Source organism: Pleurodeles waltl, chromosome 2_2 (assembly GCF_031143425.1).
Source record: "Pleurodeles waltl isolate 20211129_DDA chromosome 2_2, aPleWal1.hap1.20221129, whole genome shotgun sequence".
NCBI classification, from domain to species: Eukaryota; Metazoa; Chordata; class Amphibia; order Caudata; family Salamandridae; genus Pleurodeles; species Pleurodeles waltl.
Genome location: NC_090439.1, coordinates 392,783,755 through 392,806,308, shown reverse-complemented (window position 1 = coordinate 392,806,308; position 22,554 = coordinate 392,783,755). Strand labels below are relative to the sequence as shown.

The 22,554-nt window shown below is 45.3% G+C and overlaps 1 protein-coding gene across 2 annotated transcripts in view; it reads right to left on the bottom strand.

Annotated features, from left to right (window-relative positions):
• The window catches only part of RTTN (rotatin), a 978,768-nt gene that overhangs the window by 294,817 nt on the left and 661,397 nt on the right, over nucleotides 1–22,554 (bottom strand). For both annotated transcript variants that reach the window (XM_069219896.1, XM_069219897.1), the window contains exons 38-40: nucleotides 14,398–14,551; nucleotides 13,780–13,917; nucleotides 554–744 (exon numbers count right to left, since the gene is read on the bottom strand). In XM_069219896.1, the coding sequence (XP_069075997.1) occupies nucleotides 554–744; nucleotides 13,780–13,917; nucleotides 14,398–14,551 (483 nt within the window). The remainder of the gene's footprint in view (nucleotides 1–553; nucleotides 745–13,779; nucleotides 13,918–14,397; nucleotides 14,552–22,554) is intronic.

Genomic DNA, 22,554 nt, shown 5'->3' with positions numbered 1-22,554 from the left:
GTGGCTTTGTCATCCAGCCACTATGAGCTAGTGAAAGTTGGTGCTCAAGAGGTTGGTTGCTCCAATGACCAGGGTCTTACACGGTAATAGGATTCAAGGCAGTCTTTGCATTGTAATTCTAAGGCAGACAAGGAAGCTCCATGTATGCTCCTGGTGCCTTAATAAAAGAGTTACTTGCCGGTTTGCTCCATCAAGCCTTCACTTCAGCACGATTTCTGAATGTTGATACATTTTACTTCCAAGAGCCTGACTTGTCTAAAGTGTTTCCTTTTGGAGAAATTCCATCAGGCATTCTACAACCCATTGACATGCATGTCCTACCGCCGTCACTTTTAAAAGTTAACCTGGCCTCATACTGTTTAGGCAGTGAGTAAACTGCCAATTGAGGAGTTTGAGGAGACTACTTTTTACAAAAGGCAGAATATGTTTTATTAGGAATTCATGCATTCATTATTACAGAAATGTGCCTGCACAGAATGAGCATGCATTGGCCTAAAAAATAATTTAGTTATGAAAGAAGATTATTGCTAAAATTAGTACACATCGCACACACCTTAAGTAATAATTCACAAAGTCTGTATCCTGATGAAGAAATCTCATCTAGGAGAGAAGGCAGTATTGAACTTGGTTCTTCATGGAGATGATTCTTTCCTTCTTCAGCAAACAGGACACTAAGGAACTGCAAGCAGGAGGAGTACAAGTGTGGGGCAGACACAGACAAATGTACGCATTCAGAAACAGTCTCTAAAACAAACAAAAAAAATCATTAAGGTAAAAACAAAGCATTCTACACTTTAACACTACTTCCTTTCCCTAGACAAAGCAAAGTATGGCCCATGATAATGGACCAGTAAATTATTTGGGCTCATATCCTTTCAAACTCGTCACAGCTTTCAAAATACATATAAGTAATTGCAGAAAAAAGTATAACAGAACTGAAAGTAGTTTAACATTCGAAGTGACTTCAAGAGTAAACAATTACAGATGACAACAATCTATCTGGTTACTTGCTTGATTGTTAACTTGGGGAAACACCAAATCCAGTGGCTAGATGGTCAAAATAAATTATCAGCTAAAAATCTGAAGAGATTGTAGAACAGAGGCATGGTTGCATTGTGTGTCTGTATGCACTGTGGAAGTGTGGGTGCATATATGTTGTGAATGAATAGTGAGTTCTTGCTCTTGAATTAGTGTAAGTTACCCACTATAATGCCTCCCGTACTAGTAATGCTAAAGAACAAGTTACCTTTGGTAATGCATTATCTGGTAGAGACTATCTAGCTGCAGATTCCTTACCTTAGAATTTACAGGTATAAGTTGGAATCTGGAACATTTTGCTGAGCAATACCCCTGTGCGCTATCGGGTGGCTACGTTCAGCTCTACGTGACGTTGTTGGAGCCATCTGGGATGTCACCGTCAGCAATAAAAGTACCACCCAGGCACTTGTACGTCAGTTACTTTTCCACAAACGTCCACGCCAGAAGAACAGACCCATGGAAGAAACTGTGCCAAAGCTAGGGCCCGGAAAGGGACAACCCTCTATCCTAGTAAAAGAGTCCACAGAGAGGGGAGGCATGGGTGGGCGTAAGAAATCTGCAGCTAAACAGAGTGGCTACCATATAATGCATTATCAATGGTAAGTAGCTCTGTCTAGCTGCAGAATCCTTACTTTAGAATAGATACCCAAGCCATTACCTCGTGGCCGTGCGCTGTAGACAAATTCACTTTAGATTAAAAAGTTCTGCAGAACCGAACAGGCAAAATGCCTCTCCCTGCGGACCTGACTGTCCAGGCTGTTGTGCTTGGCAAACAAGTAGGGACACCCACGCTGCTGTCTGACTTATGTCCAGGACTGATACACCTTGAAGCTAACGCTGACAGATATCCCTCGAGTGTGCCCAATGCAAAACCCTGCAGGGCCAGGGGTAGAATAAAGAGGAGGATATCAGAGAGAGTGGCAGAAAGAGGATCAATAGATCTTACTGTACAATAATCTACAAATCAACCCCAACGACAGGCGCATACTGTCTTAGTGGAGGGACGCCTGGCTGCCAGAATAACTTCACAGACTTTGGGAAAAAGGTCGAAGGTTTTCAACTGCCGCCCCTCAATCTCCATGTATGAAGGCAAAGTTGACAGGTTCGCATGGAGAACCATCCCTTGTTGCTGCGAAAGAAGATCTTCCCAAAGGGGCAACCTGTTTGGAAGATCAATGCCCATTTTCAGAAGCTCAGGACCAGACTTCCTTTGCCAAGTACGAAGCCACAAGGATTACTTGGGCCTTTATTGTTCCTGATCTTCTTGAGAACTCTGGGCAGAAGTGGTAGGGGTGGAAAGGCATACAAGAGGCCTGAGAGAGTGTCACCTTGGAAACTCAAATGTGCAATACTGCTGACATTGTGTATTCTCTTTGGAAGAGAACAGATCTAATGAAGGCTCTCCCCACTGCTGAAAGAGTCCTTGTGCCACCTCCTGATGGAAATGTCAGTCGCGATCTGCTAGTCATCGATGGCTGAGTTTGTCTTCCCTCGCATTCACAGAACCTGCCAGGTGTTGAACCACCAGGGTTATGCCCTACTGTTCCAGCCATGTCCAGAGGCGCAAGGCCTCTTGAGAATGAGTCAACAACCCCACAACGCCCTGCTTGTTGCAGTACCACATTGCAATGGTGTTGTCTGTGAACACCCCACTATCTTCTGCTTGACAAGTGGTAGAAATGCCTTCAACGTTAGCAGGATTGCCCAGAGCCCCACCAGATGGATGTGGTGTCCAGATTCCGCTGGAGGCCAAAGCCCCTTATCGCCACTTCTCCCAGATGGCCGAACCATCCCAGAAGCAATGCATCTGTCACTACTGTAAGATCTGGTTAGGGAAGGAAGAGTAGTTTGCCTCTCACCCAACTGCAGTTCTTTAACCACCAGTGCAAGTCTTTTGCAGTTCCCTCCAAGACCTGGACCATGTTGGAGAGATCCCCGTGATGCTGTGCCCACTGGAATTTCAGGTCCGACTGTACAGCCCGCAATGCCATCTGCCATTGTTTACTAACAGGATGCAGGAGGCCATGTTGCCCAGCAGCCTCAGTATCTGTTGCACTAAAATCCAGTATAGAGGCCAAAACATCAGAATCATAACCGGTATATCCCGGAATGGCTGTTCAGGAGGATAAGCCCGAAACTGCACTGTATCTAGAACAGTTCCAATGAAAGGGAGCATCCAGTCTCCTTGTTCTAGGGCAGACAAGACCTGAGCTAGAGTGAGCATTCTGAATTTCTCCTATTTGAGGAAGAGATTGACATCCCGCAAATCCAGAGTAGGGAGAACACCCTTGTTCTTTTTGGGTATCAAAGTAGGGGGAATAGCAACCACTCCCCAATTCAGATATCAGGACCCTTTCTAAGGCTCCCTTGGAAAAGAGAGCTGTAACTTCCTTGCAGAGTAAAACCAAAGGATTCTCCATCAGCCATTCCTTTGAGGGAGGCATTGGAGGAGAGAAAGACTAGAAGGGGAGGTGATAGCCATTCTGTATGATCGGCAAAACCCATTTGTCCAATGTCATGGACTGCCAGTGAGGGAGATGATGACTTATTCTCCTTCCAGCTGGACCAGTACTGTCTTGCAGAATCACACTAGGAGGGTTTGGAAACGGAGGAGGTAGGGGGCTGGGTGGAGGATGACTTTGGGACAGACACTCTAGGTCTGAAGGCACCAAGACCGCATCCCCGCACAAGCTGTTGGCCTGGTGCAGGATGGTGGATGGCCTGTGGGTGGCGTGGTGCCACACCCCTTCTGTAGCCACGAAAGGGATGAAGACAGATAGTTGGCAAGGGGTCGCCGAGAGGCCCAAGGACTTAGCCGTAGCCCGGGGGTCTTTAAAGTGCTCCAGCGCCGAGTCTGCCTTTTCACCAACTAGGCATGAGTCTTCAAAGGGCATGTCCATAAGGTTGCCTAAACATCCCCTGAGAAGACAGATGTATGTAGGCAGGCGTGGCACTGAAGGGCCACGTTGACAAAATAACTTTGCCGAGTAAATCAGCTGTGTCTAAGCCACACCATATGGTGAACTTTACTGCATCCCACCCATCCTTCACAGCTTGGGAGAGAATGACCCATGTTTCTTACGGGACCTGGGGCAGCACCTGCCCACCGTATCCCATAGCGTGTAGGAAAAACGTCCCAATGAGCCTGAGGTGTTCTCTGACCTCAATGCCAGGCTGTTGGAAGAAAATAACTTCTTTCCAAGCTGATCCAGCCTCTTGGATTCCCTTTCCGGGGGTGCGGAAGGGAAGGCGTCCTGGAAGTGGAGGCTTGGACTACCAACCTCTCGGATAGGGCGCATGGCCTCTTAAAATTCCTTCCTTCAACTGAGCGGGCATTGCTCAGGCTCCCGAAAAGAGGGGAGGCTCAGAGTCGGCCCTGGCAGTGATTCTTTGCAACCGTGCCTGGAACATCGACGTTCTCGACTCGCCTCGTCTCGTTGGCTGACGGGCGAGGTGAATCTGAATTCCGTTTTAACTTCTTCTTGTGCCTCTTCTCTGAGTGCCGTAAGGACCTCGAGTGGGACAAAGAGGAATTGGGACTCCTGGTGCACTCCCACGACCTTCTCCTCAATCAGGACCTCCTCGGAGTCATACCTGCCGATGTCAATTGCCGGGCCGCAAGGAGCTTCAGGGACCACTCCCTTAAAGCTTTCAGAGCCATGGCCTGGCAGTCCGTGCACGACTGAGTCATGGTCCAGACACCAAAGGCATACTAAATGAGGATCTGTCACCGACGTGGTGTGACAGCAGGCACCACACAACTTGAATCCCGAGTCTTCCTCAATGACATCCTCGCACAGATGAAAAATCTTCGACAAAATTAAAAAACAAAAGGCCTGTCAAAAAAGACACAAGGGTAGCTCTATCCCGGGTCTGCGGTTAACAATCGCAGAAAGAAAAAAACTGACGTATACGTGCCTGGGTGGTGCCTTAATATGTGAACGTGACGTCATAGATGGCTTCAACAATCCCACACAAAGCCAAACAGAGCCACCCACTGGTGCGTAGGGGTATTGCTCAGCAAAAAGTTACGGATTCCAAGCTGATGTCTGGAAATTCTATGGTAAGAAATCTGCAGCTAGAAGTTTATCAGATTCTTCTTTTCCCCCCAAACTAATAGGATGTCTGAACTGCCAAGTGTTACAGAGATCATATTGACCAGTCAGAAGTGTTCAAGAAGCACTGGCACACCTATAAATTCTCCACAACCAGTTTTTTCTCTGCCCCAATAATTTTTGCTGCCTTTCAAGGTCGGAGTCTCAAATCCACACCACATAAAGCCAGTGGCCTTTCAGGCAAGAGATGAGGCAGTGGGCTGTCTGCAACAAGGGGATTCGGGACTACCTGTACAGAGTCACTAAAATCATTAATATGCATTTACCTGTACATTCAGTTCCACTACCAAAGTTTACATTGCATCTTTCATTTACAGAGAGGAGGAACTGGAACAACGTGACAGAACCACCCTGTTGGAAAAGTAAAAGAACAAACACAAGGAGCAATCCCTCGAAACAAGTAGAGCCCAGCTATGGAGGGGACCTCAGAGGCATTAAGGGCACCTTCCCCCAGAGGTGCGAAAAATCAATCTTTCTGACAAAGGAGGGAGGAACTTTCTACAAAATGGAAAGGGGTAGGATGGGGTCTCAACACAAAAAGGAACCCAAACTCTTCACTTCAGATGAGACATTCAATGAGGAGAGTGGTAAAGCAACAGTGAGCTAAAAGACTCACAAGATCCACAACTGAGAGATCTCAGACTTTGGGAACCACAAGAAAGAAAACAGAAAGGAGAAATATTTAGACTGAGAAGGAAAAGAATTAGAGAAGTACAAAGGTTTACAAGAAGCAGATATGACCGACAACTACAGAACTATGAAGGCTTTTGCTTCCTAGTTAAGGGACAAGATGGAGCTGGTTCCTGTGGAGCAGCACCCACGCTCAAGAGAAGCATAGAAATTAACTAATAGATGATCCAATCTAGAAAGAGCAATTCTAGGATCATGAGATCATGAGAGCCTTTAAGAACTGGTGCCATTATGACTACCTCACAGCAGTTCCAAATTCCAGTGAAGGAAACCTGGCTCTCTAAAGGAAAATGCTAAATCAAAGTGTGCCCCCCTTCACCCCCCCCAGAGAGGACTGAAACCAAAAATCAAAGATCCATGGATAGGCACATCAATAACAGATCTGCTGGATGAAGTATCTGTTTGAAGAAAGGCAAAACTGAGCTGGAAAAGAGTACTTGAGACAGAATTATGCATGGCCCCAAATGGAGAGAACATCACATTTTCAGGCAGCACAGTCAGACATTCATGCCTAGGACTTGAGAAGGCAGTGGTCAACTCACCTCTTCATTAGCATGATGGAGAAGAAATAAGGGCCATATGTACGAAGACATTTTCCCATTGACACAGAATGGGAAAAACCCTTTGCTACATCTGGCCCTAAGTTACTTACCTGTAACTGTAGTTCTCTAGTATTAGAAACGTTCATAGATCCACAAGCTTGAATCCTTCCCCGGCATCGAGATGGAAGTCCCCAGTGTTATACAAAAGCAATGCTCTAATGTACATATACATTACACGTATTAGGCCTTTAGCTTAGTAACATATCACAGTCATTTTGTAAAAATGGACCTTACTCTAGAATCCACCAATCAGGTTATATCACCCTATAGACACCTCCTGTGAGGAGCTGTATTCCCTCAGATTTTCAAAGCATTAGTGCTAATGGAAAGACCATACTGAGAAAATGACGGTGAGCTCCCTAGAGGAGGTGGGTGGGTCGCATGTGAATCTATGAAAGATTCCAATACTGGAGAACTACAATTACAGGTAAGTAACTTATTTCTTACTCCAGTGTTGGAACTTTCATAGATTCACATGCTTGAATCAAAACAGCAAGCAATAATTAGCACATTTTCTGTGGTTAGACATATAAACATTCTGCTATTATAAGACAGTCTCAGTACTCCGTACAGTTATGTTTAGCTTTAAAATATAACAGAAGACTTGTAAAATTAATGAAAATGTGCATTTATACAGTGGAACAGATGTCTGAGCACTGCATGTCCAACCACTGCATCCCTGAGCATTTCAGTATCTAGGCAGTAGTGTCTTGTGAAGGTATGTGCCGTCTTCCACGTTGCAGTTCAGCAGATGTCCAGCAATGATACTCCTGCAAATAACACACAGGATGTGGAAACGGCTCTAGTCGAATGTGCGTGCACCTAAGCATCCAAAGGTAGACCAGCTTTCTGATGGCAATGAACAATTGCATTTGTAATCCATAGCGAAATAGTTTGTTTAGTAACTGGGAACCCTTTTCTGGGGTACTGAATGCTATGAAATGTTGGTTTGTCTTTGTAAAAGCTTTTTTTCCTGTCCAAATAAAACTTGAGGCATCTCTTCAGATCTAGCGAGTGGAGAGATCTTTCCACCTCCATTTGATGTATAGGGAAGAATGTCATCAACACCACAGGTTCGTTAAGATGAAAGTCTGAGAGGACTTTAGGCATGAATTTAGGATTGGCCCATAAAATAACTCTGTCCTCTTTGAATTGCAAAAAAGGTTTCCTATATTGTGAATGCTTGTATTTCACTAACCCTATGGTGCAATGAGGAGTGGTACCTTCCATGTAAGATATCTGATGTCAGCTCTATAAATGGGCTGAAATGGTTCCTTCATCAGCTGCTCAAGAACTGTGATCAATTGCCATGCCGGAGGAGGGGATTTGACTGGAGGATAGGACCTAAAAAGACCCTTTAATAATTTTTTTATGAGCCTCTGAGACCAAAGAGATGGTTTACTGGATATTTTCCTAAACCGAGAAATGGCTGCCAGGATGAGCTTAATGGATGCGTGTTGCAATCCTGACCAAGCTAGATTCAATAAGTATGGTGAGATCTTTTCCAGCGAGGAGGAGAGAGGATGTATATCAGAAGACCTGCACCACAAACAGATTTGTTTACACTTTAGGCAGTATGTTTTATTTGTGCTATCCGCCCGGACCTTGGCCAAGATTTCTGCACAATTGTTAGAGATGTTTACATGGCCAAATTCATTGAACTCAGTCAACTTGCGTAAGACCAACATTTGGTGTTCTGGGAGGTCGCAAAGAGATCCAAGCTTAGTTTGCCCCACTAGAATAATATTCCGCCCAGAGCTCTGTGGTCTAATTCCCATTCGTGGGTAGATCTTTTCAGTCTGCTTAGTGAATCTGCAATGGCATTTTGATAGCCTGGGATATGTTCTGCCTTTATGTGTACCGAATGTTGAATGCACCAATTCCAAATGGTTTGTGCTTCCTGGAACAGTATATGTGAGTGAGCTGCTCCTGGTTTGTTGATGTAGTGCATTGTTGTGGTATTGTCTGTTCTGAAAAGCACTGCAGACCTGCTCATTCTTGGAAAGAAGACTTATAACCCCATATATACTGCCCTCAGTTCGAGGAGGTTGATATGAAGAGTGCGGTGAAAGAGGGGCTATTTGCCGCTTAATTGAAGATCCTGCAAGTATGCGCCCCATCTGTCCATTGACACATCTGTTATGGTTAACGTGGGAATTTGAGCTAAGAAGTGCAGGCCTCCCGAGACACGAGGCTATCATAAGTGGAGTTACCTGTATTATGTCTTCAAAGTATCCTGGCGCCTGCTTCCACTGCTTGTGCAGCTCCTCTTGTAGCTAGCTGACAAGAAGTCGACAGTAGGGAATCAGATTAATATAAGATCACATCATTCCTATCACAGATTTGTAGTCACGCTGAAAGAGACTTTCTTTACTGTATTTTTTTCACTAAGGTGATTAGCTGTTCTTTCCCATGCGATGTTTGGTATGCTTTGGCCTGCTCTGTATCCAATATAGCCCCTAGGAAAATTATCTTTCTCGATGGTTGGAGTACTGACTGCTCTTGATTGAGACTGAGGCCCAAGGTTGCTTTGATGGATTTGTGTGCTGACTAGATTTTGGGGGCTTTTATTAACCAGTCGTCTAAGTATGGGAAAACTTGGTGTCGTTTGTGTCTGAGGTACGCTGCAACTGGAGCTAGGCATTTGGTAAAAATCTGGGGTGCAGACTTGAGGCCAAAGAGAAGGACCTTGAATTGAAAATGCTTGCTGGCTACTGTGAATCTCAAGAACCTATTGTGCCTTGGGTAAATGGGAATACGAAAGTAAGCATCCTGAAGGTCTAGGGAGGCCATTTAGTCCAGTCTGTTGAGAAGCTGCAAGATGTCCTGCAATGTGACTATGCAGAATGTTTGCTTCTTCAGGTACTTGTTTAGTTCTCTTAAGTCCAAAATCAGTCTCCATATGCAAGACTTTTTTCGAATCAAGAAGAAGCGGGAGTAAATGCCTTTCCCCCTTTGGGAATAGGGTATGATTTCTAATGCACCTTTTCGGAACGTGATCTCTGCTTCCAAGTTGAGAAAACGTTGGTGTTTTTGTTGCACCCGAGACAGTGGCATCTGTATAAACTCTAGGAGGTGGCCGAATTGTATTATATCCAATACCCATTGGTCCTTGGTTATTTGACTCCAACGATGGAGGTGATCTTTAAGTGTTCTTTGAAGTTTTGAAGGGGAACAGCAAGAGGTAGCCAGTGCTTGAACCCTGCTATTGCCTATGGGAGGCTTCCTTGCCCTGCCTTCCAGGCTTTCCTTTTTGAGGTCTGCTGTATGCCACAGTAGGTGGCTGTCTTTGTTGATATTGTGACCTGGTTGTGTGGCTGGAGGCAGAGAATGTTGGATACCTCTACTGTTGGTATCCTCCACAAAATAAAGGATGGCCTCTCCCTCTAGCTCCATGAAAGGAGTTTTTCTAAACTGTAGAGTGCCTAGCAAACTGGCAGTATCTGTGTCTGATTTATAGCTTGAAGCGCATCATCAACGTGCTTTCCGAATAATGCTTCTCCATCATAAGGAAGATTCAAGCTTTGTCTGAACCCCAGGTCGAAAATTAGTGGCCTTAAGCCAACCTTGTTGTCTTAATACTGCTGCCCCAGCTTGTTTAAAACCTATGATGTTCAGTGCACAGTCAATTATTTCAGCATAAGAACATTGCCTCTCTAATAGGAAATGTTTGGTTTCACACCTGATAGCTTCACAGAGTTCTTCTAAATATTGAGCATTGTCCGACCATAGCTGCCTATCATATCTTCCAAGCAGCGCCAGGGAATTTGCAGCTCGTACTACAATTGCAGACACAGAGGAAAAATGTTTCCCAATGTTATCAAGGTGCCTTCCTTCCTTATCTGGTGGCGTGCTTAAAGGTATGCAAGGGTTTCTAGAACGGCGTCGCACTGCTTGTGAAAGAAGTGTCCGGCCTTGGATGACCTGTTAGACATGCAGGAGCGTCTTCTGTGGCCTTGTACTTTTGTTAAGCTTAGTTAAGACTGCCGGAACTGTTGCAGGATTACACATAATCTTCAACCCATGGCTCCAAACGTGGTCAATGATCAGGATAGTCCTGAACGTTTTCCTGTGGGGCTATTTAAAATCGTACAGGAAACAATCCTGCTGCACTAACGACATTGGTAAGTCGAAGAGTGTGTCTGCCCCTTGTAGTAAGTTGTGAAAACGCCCTATATCCTCAGGAGGAGATTCTACTATAGGCTGCATAGGAGAAGCAGGTGCTGGTATGATATATTAATCCCATTGATCTTGATGGGTGTGGATCTCACCCTCTTCCCCTTCTTCATCCAAAGAACTTAGGTTTTGCGAAGGTACCTCCTGAGGGGAACCTTGCGGTTAAAGCAGAAGATACATCTGAGGTTGCTGAAATTGTTGAGGGGTTGCTGGGATTGTGGACATTTGTGGTTGCTGTACAGATGCAGATACTGGCAGGAAGTGTTCCCTGTAGTCTGTCAACATAGTCTGTAGATCCAACACCAAACCGGAAGGTAGACATACCAATTTCTGCTGTCATTGGGATGGTTGGTCATAATAATAGCAATTATCTGAATATTCCTGACCTTTGACAAGTAGTTGCGAAGGGCTTCTAGCCACTCCATAAAGCCCATCCTCCTCTGACTCATCCACAAGGTGGGATGGTAATAGTTTTGAAACTTTACTCGGAGATGTGAGGGAGGGTGTCAAGCCATGTTTTGTATGCTTGCTTTTTCAGTGCTATATGTTCCATAGATGAGAAAAGATTCAATGTTGATGGTCTCTGCCTTTTTGCCGGTGTTTCTAAAATCAATGAGATGAATCGTCGTTGTTGACGGAGGTGGCGTCGACAAAAAGTTAGTCGACGGAGGCATCGTCGACAGGAGTGTCTTTGATGGGGATGTCATCGACAGCAGTAGTGTTGTCGGTGGAATAGTCAATGGGAGCTTCGTCGACGAAAGTAAAGACGATGGCATGATTGTCGAGGGTGATTGCAACAATGACGAAATGGGACGCACAGTCGACGAAGATGACGAGACCGTCGACAAGGACTCTGTTGACGCTGATGTTGACACAGAGATAGTGACTACGGGTGATGTTATCCTTGACGCAGAGATAGTGACGATGGTTGATATTATTGTAGACGCTTGAGCTGTTGATGGAAATATCGTTGACAATGTTTCCGTCGACGGTATGGAAGCTGTTTTTTTTTTATGTGTGCTTAACCTGCAGAGGCGGCATTGGTGGCTCAGAATGAGATTCCTTTTTTAGGTTTTTGATAAGGAATCTGACTTCTTCGTCCTATCCGTCTGTGAAGAATGTTTCTTTGGAGGAATACAAGTCTTTGAGGAGCCCTAAGATGATTTTTTCAATGCCTTTTTTGGAGGATGGATGGTGGCAGTGGCCTCGATATGTCTCTTCACAGATGTTTTGATGACCGACACAGAAGAAGAGGCACTGTCGTTGTCAGAGACAGAGTTGTTCCTAGTCTTCAATATTTGTAGCCAGAGGAGAAGACAACCCTCTCGATCTTTTAAGGTTTTAGTTGAAACTTTGACTTACCTTGCAGTCTCTGGTCTTATGGTTCGGGAAGAGACAGTATATGCAGTTGCCATGTGGGTCATCGACATGAAGCCTCTTCTTCATGCAGATAGCACAAGATCTGAAAATCCCCTTTTTAGTTGTCTCTGACATGGTGATTAGTTTGAAGTGCCTACTTGAAAATAATTCAAGTTCTGCGAAGAAGGTGAAAAGACCACATCCAAAACACCTCAGAAAAGTATTTCTGAGAAAGAACTGAGCAGAGCTCAGAGAAAACTTCTTAGCACAACGTGCAGAGGAAAATCTGAGGGAACACAGCTCTTCACAGGACGGTTCTAGAGGGTGGTAGAACCCGATAGGGGGTTCTGGAGTTTGGTCTGTTTTTTTCAAAATGACTGTGATATGTTACTAAGCTAAAGGCCTAATGCCTGTAATGTATATGTACATTAGAGCATTTCCTTGTATAACACCGGGACTCCCATCTCGACGACTGGGAAGGATTCAAGCATGTGAATCTAGGAAAGTTACAATACTGGAGAAAGCAACAATGACTTCTGGAGAACGTTCAACTCTGGCTTTATAATAGTAACACAGAAACTCGCAAGAGACATCAGGCTCCCTTCTGTTCACACAATAAGATATAAGACCTTGGATTAGACAGAGGCAAGAGAGGAGGCACAGCTACAATCATTCAACGCAGCTATGATACTTTAGATTTCACGCACTTAGTGATAATTGAACCAAAAGAAAGTTTGTGCAGACATCAAGTGCATATTCAGTGACACTACCCAGTACAAGAATACGTGTGGGGTATGAAAAATGTACAAGGCAGAGAAACGGAAAGGGCACTAGCATTAAGCCAAAAAAGTGCCTCAACAGCACTTTAGTACAACAGAGAAAAACGCTTGAACTATTTGCAAATTGAGCCATCACCAACAACACCTCACCTCCCCATATACGCAGAAGTGAGAGCTGCAGATAGAGAACACACCCTCCAAAAAACAAAAAAATCTAACTTTACTTAAAAGTGATCAGGTAAGCTATGATAGCACTGCCTACAACAATACCGAATGCCCAATACACCATGAAGGATAACACCTGGGGAAAACGGGTAATACAGACTGCAAACCACAAACAGCAAATGCCAATTCAGGCTCAGTCAGACAAAAGGTACCAACAACATACCTTGGGAAGGAAGGGTTTCCTTCTGTATCCCATAGGGGCCTGTCCACGGGTGTCCTACAGGGAACAATGATGTCACCTAGTGTACATTTTCACAGAGAAAGCAATGGGTTCTGGAGCCAAGGACCTATGTATCACTCACCTGATCAATGAATAACTACATCCAGGGCAAAAAGAAGCCTCTCTCTAGACTTGTATGTATGGGGCAAGCCTCTGAGGGGAGAAGGGCAGTGCTTTGTCCTATAATTATCACTGTGATCATTTCACACACATTGAGTGGTCTTGAGGGAGAACAGGCAATGTGGCATAATGCAAGCTCACTTCGTGCGGGTGAATGACTTTTGATAACAAGAAATCAGGCACAAGGCCCTTTCAGAATGAGCCCTGTGGGGACGCAGCATGCATATTCTTCACGAGAGGACTTTTCATAAGATCTGTGCACATTTTAAAGCCTATCATGTAGTTTGAATAGCACAATGCAGACTGGGGAAGCCGAGTTACAGACTCACTTTACAGTGATATACTATCAAATCGGCTACATATACAGGAATCCTAAAGGTTTTCTGCTCACACATATAGGTAGGCAGAGTTCAGAATCACACAACTGTACAGCTTTCATATACAAAAGAAATTACCAAATATTGCAGTCCAGTTCTTTCCAAGAGCAGTTATTACAGATGGAAAACAAATAGGGCCACTTTTCCTCAACAGAGTAACCACAAAGGCAAACAAGTCTGCCCACGTTTGGTGAACTGTGGATGTTAATTCAGAGTCTGAAAATGAGACATTGGAAATTTAAATTACAAGTACTGAAGAAACACAATTCTGCAGAATTACAATTAACTTTTTTTTAACTAAACAAAAGTGCACCTAGAAGGTGAAGCTTTAAAAGGGCATTACACCAGACACCATTTGGATGTTTCTTACTTATGACTGTCCATCAGCAGGACAACATGATGAACCCTTTCAAACTAGGTGCATTTCAATTCTGAATACAGTACCCACAGTCACTTCATTTTGGACAATTAATGTGACTCTGGGATTCAGAAACCTTTTTTTTGTAATTGATTGTTTCTTTGCTTAATAAGGCTGGAGAATCTATACAAACAATCTGATTAATGAAAACGACCTAAAAATAGTTGACAGCTGGTTATGAAAAGGTAAGCCAATGCATGAATTTACAACTTTTCTACTAGATTAACACTCTGATCAATTATCTGACTACCTAAATTGTGCATGTAAATATACATTACCCTGTCGAGTATTAAAACGCATGGAGAGGACGAAGAAGGTATTTGCCAGAAGAGGTTTTAGCAATTCCTCCTGAATCACAAGATTGGAATCTACCATAAGGCATGACTGCAGGAGCCCAGAGAACGAAGACACATATTCAAGCAGGAACGAAAGCTGTTCAGGAATAAAAAGTGATGACTGGAATTAATAGTTGACGAGGCATCAGTCCTTGCATGGCATCACACAGAATCCCACAACTAATAGGCCTCAGTTCTGCGAGGCATGAGAGTGCTTTATTTATCATTTTCAATGACAGGTCCAGCCATGACGCCACGTAATGTACAGATCTCAAGTTTTACTACTGCCATAACTACCAATTAGACTCATGGCATGTGTGACAACTTCAGCCACTTTGTGTTTTTTTTTTATTCTAGGATTTGCAGAGTCCCTTTCAACAATGCAAGTATTAAATTATGTTAATCTATGAAAGATAACAATACTGAAGAACTACAGTTACAGGTCAGTAACTTGTTTTCTTACTCCAGTATTGGATCTTTCACAGATTCACATGCTTGAACCAGACTAAATAGCAGTTGAATAGCAAATTTTTTATATGAACCTCAAAATTCTTCTGCGCACACACACACACACATATATATATATACATATATGGAAAATGTCACTTACCCAGTGTACATCTGTTCGTGGCATGAGACGCTGCAGATTCACATGTTGTGCATTATCCTGCCATCTAGTGTTGGGCTCGGAGTGTTACAAGTTGTTTTTCTTCAAAGAAGTCTTGTCGAGTCACGAGACCGAGGGACTCCTCCCTTTCGGCTCGATTGCGCATGGGCGTCGACTCCATCTTAGATTGTTTTCCCCGCTGAGGGTGAGGTAGGAGTTGAGAGTATACTAGATGTGCCCATGCAATGGAGTAGGTGTGTACGTACATAATGTGTATTAAAATAATGTGTATTAAAATAATATTTATTTAGAAATTTACAAATCTTATTCAACTAACAACGGCTACAGGCTCCCGGGAGGTGGGAGGGCGCATGTGAGTCTGCAGCGTCTCATGCCACGAACAGATGTACACTGGGTAAGTGACATTTTCCGTTCGGTGGCATGTGTAGCTGCAGATACCCATGCTGTGCATAGACTAATAAGCAGTAACCTCCCCTAAAAAGCGGTGGCTTAGCCAGTAGGAGTTGGAGTTGTTTGAAATACAGCCTATCCTACTGTGGCTTGTTGTGTTGTTAACACATCTACACAGTAATGCTTCATAAATGTATGAGGCGTAGACCAGGTTGCTGCCTTACAAATTTCAGTTTTAGGTATATTCCCCAGAAAAGCCATTGTGGCGCCTTTTTTCCTAGTGGAATGCGCTTTTGGTGTAATAGGTAGATCTCTTTTTGCTTTGATATAGCAAGTTTGAATGCATTTAACTATCCATCCGGCAATGCCTTGTTTGGATATAGGATTACCTGCATGAGGTTTTTGGAAGGCTACAAACAATTGTTTTGTTTTACGAAATTGTTTTGTCCTGTCAATGTAATACATTAGTGCTCTCTTTATGTCTAATGTATGTAAGGCTCTTTCGGCTACTGAGTCTGGTTGTGGAAAGAAGACTGGGAGTTCCACTGTTTGGTTTAGGTGGAACAGCGATATGACTTTTGGTAAGAATTTGGGATTTTTACAGAGAACCACTTTATGTTTATGTATTTGTATAAAGGGTTCTTGTATAGTAAATGCTTGTATCTCACTTACTCTTCTCAGTGATGTGATAGCTATTAGAAAGGCCACTTTCCAAGTTAAGTATTGCATCTCACAAGAGTGCATGGGTTCGAATGTTGGTCCCATGAGTCGTGTTAATACAATATTAAGGTTCCACGAAGGTACTGGTGGTGTTCTTGGGGGTATGATTCTTTTTAGTCCCTCCATAAATGCTTTGATGACTGGGATTCTAAAAAGCAATGTTGAATGTGTAATTTGCAGATAGGCAGATATTGCCGTGAGATGTATTTCAATTGAAGAGAATGCTAGTTTAGACTTTTGTAAGTGTAATAAGTAGCCTACAATGTCCTTTGTGGAAGGTTGTACTGGATGCATTTGATTAGTGTGGCAGTAGTAAACAAATCTTTTCCAATTGTTTGCGTAACAATGTCTTGTAGTGGGTTTTCTAGCTTGTTTAATGACCTCCATACATTCTTGTGTAAGGTCTAAATGTCCAAATTCTAAGATTTCAGGAGCCAGATTGCTAGATTGAGCGATGCTTGATTCGGGTGTCTGATCTGTTGTTTGTGTTGCGTTAACAGATCTGGCCTGTTTGGTAATTTGATGTGAGGTACTACTGATAAATCTAGCAGTGTTGTGTAACACGGTTGGCGAGCCCAGGTTGGTGCTATAAGTATTATTTGAGTTTGTTTTGACTTAGTTTGTTTACCAGATAAGGAATGAGTGGGAGAGGGGGAAAAGCGCAAGCAAATATCCCTGACCAACTGATCCATAACGCATTGCCCTTGGACTTCTGGTGTGGGTACCTGGACGCAAAGTTTTGGCATTTTGTGTTTTCTTTTGTTGCGAATAGGTCTATGGTTGGTGTTCCCCAGCGTAGAAAGTAATTTTGTAGGATCTGGGGATGAATTTCCCATTTGTGTGTTTGTTGGTGATCTCAACTGAGATTGTCGGCCAACTGGTTCTGAATGCCTGGGATGTATTGTGCTATTAGCCGAATGTGATTGTGAATTGCTGTAGGAAGTTGGCTCTGTATGCACTATTTCAAAGTAAGGAATAGTATGCACAGAGTCCAAGGGTTCCCCTTAGAGGTAAGATAGTGGCAAAAAGAGATAATTCTAATGCTCTATTTTGTGGTAGTGTGGTCGAGCAGTAGGCTTATCAAAGGAGTAGTGTTAAGCATTTGTTGTACACACACAGGCAATAAATGAGGAACACACACTCAAAGACAATTCCAGGCCAATAGATTTTTGTATAGAAAAATATATTTTCTTAGTTTATTTTAAGAACCACAGGGTCAAGATTTACATGTAATACTTCAAATGAAAGATACTGCAGGTAGGTATTTTAGGAACTTTGAATTAGCAAAATAGCATATATACTTTTCACATAAATCACATATAGCTATTTTAAAACTAGACACAGTGCAATTTTCAACAGTTCCAGGGGGGAGTAAGAGTTTGTTAGTTTTTGCAGGTAAGTAAACCACCTACGGGGTTCAAGTTTGGGTCCAAGGTAGCCCACCGTTGGGGGTTCAGAGCAACCCCAAAGTTACCACACCAGCAGCTCAGGGCCAGTCAGGTGCAGAGGTCAAAGTGGTGGCCAAAACGCATAGGCTTCAAAGGAGAAGGGAGTGCCCCGGTTCCAGTCTGCCAGCAGGTAAGTACCCGCATCTTCGGAGGGCAGACCAGGGGGGTTTTGTAGGGCACCGGGAGGGACACAAGTCCACACAGAAAGTACACCCTCAGCAGCACGGGGCGGCCGGGAGCAGTGTGCAAACAATCGTCGGGTTTGTAATTGTAATCAATGGGAGACCAAGGGGTCTCTTCAGCGATGCAGGCAGGCAAGGGGGGGCTCCTCGGGGTAGCCACCACCTGGGCAAGGGAGAGGGCCTCCTGGGGGTCACTCCTGCACTGGAGTTCGGATCCTTCAGGTCCTGGGGGCTGCGGGTGCAGAGTCTTTACCAGGCGTTGGAATCTGAGAGCAGGCAGTCGCGGTCAGGGGGAGCCTCGGGATTCCCTCTGAAGGCATCGCTGTGGTGGCTCAGGAGGGTCAACTCTGGCTACTCACGGTCTCGCAGTCGCCGGGGAGTCCTCCCTGAAGTGTTTGTTCTCCACAAGTCGAGCCGGGGGCGTCGGGTGCAGAGTGGCAAGTCTCACACTTCCGGCGGGAAACGCAAGTTGTTTTAAAGTTGCTCCTTTGTTGCAAAGTTGCAGTCTTGGGTGAACAGAGCCGCTGTCCTCTGGAGTTCTTGGTCCTTCTAGATGCAGGGCAGTCCTCTGGGGATTCAGAGGTTGCTGGTCCCTGGGGAGAGCGTCGCTGGAGCAGTGTCTTTAGAAGTGGGGTGACAGGCCGGTAGAGCTGGGGCCAAAGCAGTTGGTGTCTCCGTCTTCTCTGCAGGGTTTTTCAGCTTAACAGTCCTCTTCTTCTTAGGTTGCAGGAATCTGAGTTCCTAGGTTCTGGGGAGCCCCTAAATACTGAATTTAGGGGTGTGTTTAGGTCTGGGGGGGCTAGTAGCCAATGGCTACTAGCCCTGAGGGTGGCTACACCCTCTTTGTGCCTCCTCCCGAGGGGAGGGGGGCACATCCCTAATCCTATTGGGGGAATCCTCCATCTGCAAGATGGAGGATTTCTAAAAGTCAGAATCACCTCAGCTCAGGACACCTTAGTGGCTGTCCTGACTGGCCAGTGACTCCTCCTTGTTTTTCTCATTATCTCCCCTGGACTTGCTGCCAAAAGTGGGGGCTGTGTCCAGGGGGCGGGCATCTCCACTAGCTGGAGTGCCCTGGGGCATTGTAACACGAAGCCTGAGCTTTTGAGGCTCACTGCTAGGTGTTACAGTTCCTGCAGGGGGGAGGTGTGAAGCACCTCCACCCAGAGCAGACTTTTGTTTCTGTCCTCAGAGAGCACAAAGGCTCTCACCACATGGGGTCAGAAACTCGTCTCTCAGCAGCAGGCTGGCACAGACCAGTCAGTCCTGCACTGAACAATTGGGTAAAATACAGGGGGTATCTCTAAGATGCCCTCTGTGTGCATTTTTTAATAAATCCCACACTGGCATCAGTGTGGGTTTATTATTCTGAGAAGTTTGATACCAAACTTCCCAGTATTCAGTGTAGCCATTATGGAGATGTGGAGTTCGTTTTTGACACACTCCCAGACCATATACTCTTATGGCTACCCTGCACTTACAATGTCCAAGGTTTTGCTTAGACACTGTAGGGGCATAGTGCTCATGCACATATGCCCTCACCTGTGGTATAGTGCACCCTGCCTTAGGGCTGTAAGGACTACTAGAGGGGTGACTTACCTATGCCACAGGCAGTGTGAGGTTGGCATGGCACCCGGAGGGGAGTGCCATGTCGACTTAGTCATTTTCTTCCCACCAGCACACACAAGCTGGCAAGCAGTGTGTCTGTGCTGAGTGAGGGGTCCCTAGGGTGGCATAAGACATGCTGCAGCCCTTCGAGACCTTCCCTGGCATCAGGGCCCTTGGTACCAATGTGCCAATTGTGGAGACAATGGTACATTTTAGGTGAAAGAACACTGGTGCTGGGGCCTGGTTAGCAGGGTCCCAGCACACTGCTCAGTCAAGTCAGCATCAGTATCAGACAAAAGCTGGGGGGTAACTGCAACAGGGAGCCATTTCTTTACAATTACCCAATGCCAAATTTTCTGTGCTAAGAGACACAGTTGTGACAAGTGTGTCCCTCCTTGTTTGTTGAGGTAATACATTGTCGTCATGTTGTTGGTTTTGACAAGAATGTGTTTGTGGGCTATCAGTGGTTGAAATGCTTTTAATGCTAGAAACACTGCCAACAGTTCTAAATGATTTATGTGCAGTTGTTTTTGTTGATTGTCCCATTGGCCTTGTATGCTGTGCTGGTTGAGGTGTGCTCCCCACCCCATCATGGAAGCATCTGTTGTGATCACGTCTTGAGGCACTGGGTCTTGGAATGGCCGCTCTTGGTTTAAATTTATAGGGTTCCACCATTGAAGCAAGAAGTGTGTCTGGCGGTCTACCAACACTAGATATTGGAGTTGACCCTGTGCTTGTGTCCATTGTTTTGCTAGGCACTGTTGTAAGGGCTGCATGTGTAATCTTGCGTTTGGGACAATGGCTATGCATGAAGACATCATGCCTAGAAGTTTCATTACAAAACTGACTTGGTAGTGTTGGTTTGGCTGTATGTTTAATGTTATATTTTGGAACGCTTGTACCATTTGTGGACTTGGAGTGGCAATCGCTTTCTGTGTGTTGAGTGTTGCTCCCAAGTATTGTTGTATTTGGGATGGCTGCAGATGTGATTTTTGGTAATTTATAGAAAATCCTAGTTTGTGTAGAGTTTCTATAACGTTTTGCGTGTGAAGAAGACACTGTTGTTGAGTACTGGTTTTTATTAACCAGTCGTCTAAGTATGGGAATACGTGCATGTGCTGTATCCTTATGTGAGCGACTACTACTGCAAGGCATTTTGTGAATACCCTTGGGGCTGTTGTTATCCCGAACGGTAACACTTGATGAAGAAATTCAGCGTTCTGAGGTTTAATATAGGTCTTAACATTGTGGGCCTCATTCTGAGGCCGGCGGGCGGCGGTCGCCCGCCCGCCTGGCGGGAACCGCCATATGGCCGCTCAGCGGTCGAAAGACCGCGGAGGCCATTCTGGCTTTCCCGCTGGGCTGGCGGGCGACCGCCAGAAGGCCGCCCGCCAGCCCAGCGGGAAACCCCTTCCCACGAGGAAGCCGGCTCCGAATGGGGGCCCCTGCAGTGCCCATGCCATTGGCATGGGCACTGCAGGGGCCCCCAGGGGCCCCACGACACCCCTCACCGCCATCCTGTTCCTGGCGGTCAGAACCAGCCATGGGGGATTCCTCAGGGCAGCGGAAAACCGGCGGGACACCGCCGGTTTTCCTGTTCTGACCGCGGCCATACCGCCGCGGTCAGAATGCCCTGCGGAGCACCGCCAGCCTGTTGGCGGTGCTCCCGCCGACCGCCGGGGTCGGAATGACCCCCTGTGTCTTTCTTTGGAATTAGGAGATATAGTGAGTAGACACCTGTTCCTTTCTGATGGTTGGGTACTAACTCGATTGCTTGTCTTTGTAACAATGCTTGGACTTCTAGTTGTAACAGGTCTAAGTGTTGTTTGGACATATTGTGCGCCCTTGGGGGCACATCTGGTGGGAAACTTATGAATTCTATGCAATAACCATGTTGGATAATGGCTTGGACCCATGCGTCCATAGTTATGTGTGTCCAGTTTTGGTAGTATGCAGTAAGTCTTCCCCCCACTGGTGTTAAGTGTTGGGGGTTTGTGACATTGAAGTCACTGTTTGGCTTGACTTGTCTTAAGTGTTTGGAATTTTCCCCTTGCTCTTGGGAATTGTCCACCCCCTACATGAGCCTCAAAACCCTCCTCTCTGGTATTGTCCCTGATAGGTGGGTCTGGTTTGCGAGGTGGAAGGCTCTGGTGTTTGTGTACGAAACCCCCCTCTAAATTGTGGCTTTCTAAATGTGCCTCTGCTTTGTGGGGAGTAGAGCGCACCCATGGCTTTGGCTGTGTCCACTTCCGGGCCGAACAATTGTTCTTGGTTAAAAGGCATATTTAACACAGCTTGTTGGATTTCTGGCTTGAATCCTGAGCTTCGTAACCATGCATGCCTGTGAATGGTTACCGCAGTATTGACTGTTCGTGCTGCTGTGTCTGCAGAGTCTAATGCGGACCTTATTTGGTTGTTGGATATTGCTTGTCCTTCTTCCACAACCTGTTGGGCACGTTTCTGGTGTTCTTTGGGCAAGTGCTGTATAATATGTTGCATCTCGTCCCAGTGTGCCCTGTCGTAGCGAGCCAGTAGACCTTGCAAGTTTGCGATCTGCCATTGATTGGCTGCCTGTGCTACCACTCGTTTGCCCGCTGCATCAAACTTCCTACTCTCCTTGTCAGGCGGTGGAGCGTCTCCTGATGTTTGAGAGTTTGTCCTCTTTTTTGCTGCTCCTACAACCACTGAGTCTGGTGTAAGTTGCTGTGTTATAAACACAGGGTCCGTTGGGGGAGGCTTGTATTTTTTCTCCACCCAAGGCGTGATAGCTCTTCCTTTCACTGGCTCCTGGAATACCTGTTTTGCGTGCTTGAGCGTGCCCGGGAGTATTGGCAAACCTTGGTAGGAAGTATGGGTGGATGCCAAGGTGTTTAACAGGAAATCATCCTCTATCGGCTTTGAATGCATTGCTACATTGTAGAACGTAGCTGCCCTTGATAGTACCTGCGTATATGCAGTACTGTCCTCTGGTGGTGACGGCCTTGTTGGGTAACAATCTGGGCTGTTGTCTGATACCGGAGCATCATATAAGTCCTATGCATCCGGATCATCCTGTGTCATCCCTGTATGCGTAGGTGACTGCATTGGAGGTATTGTTACAGGGGACAGCTGTGGTGAGTGTATC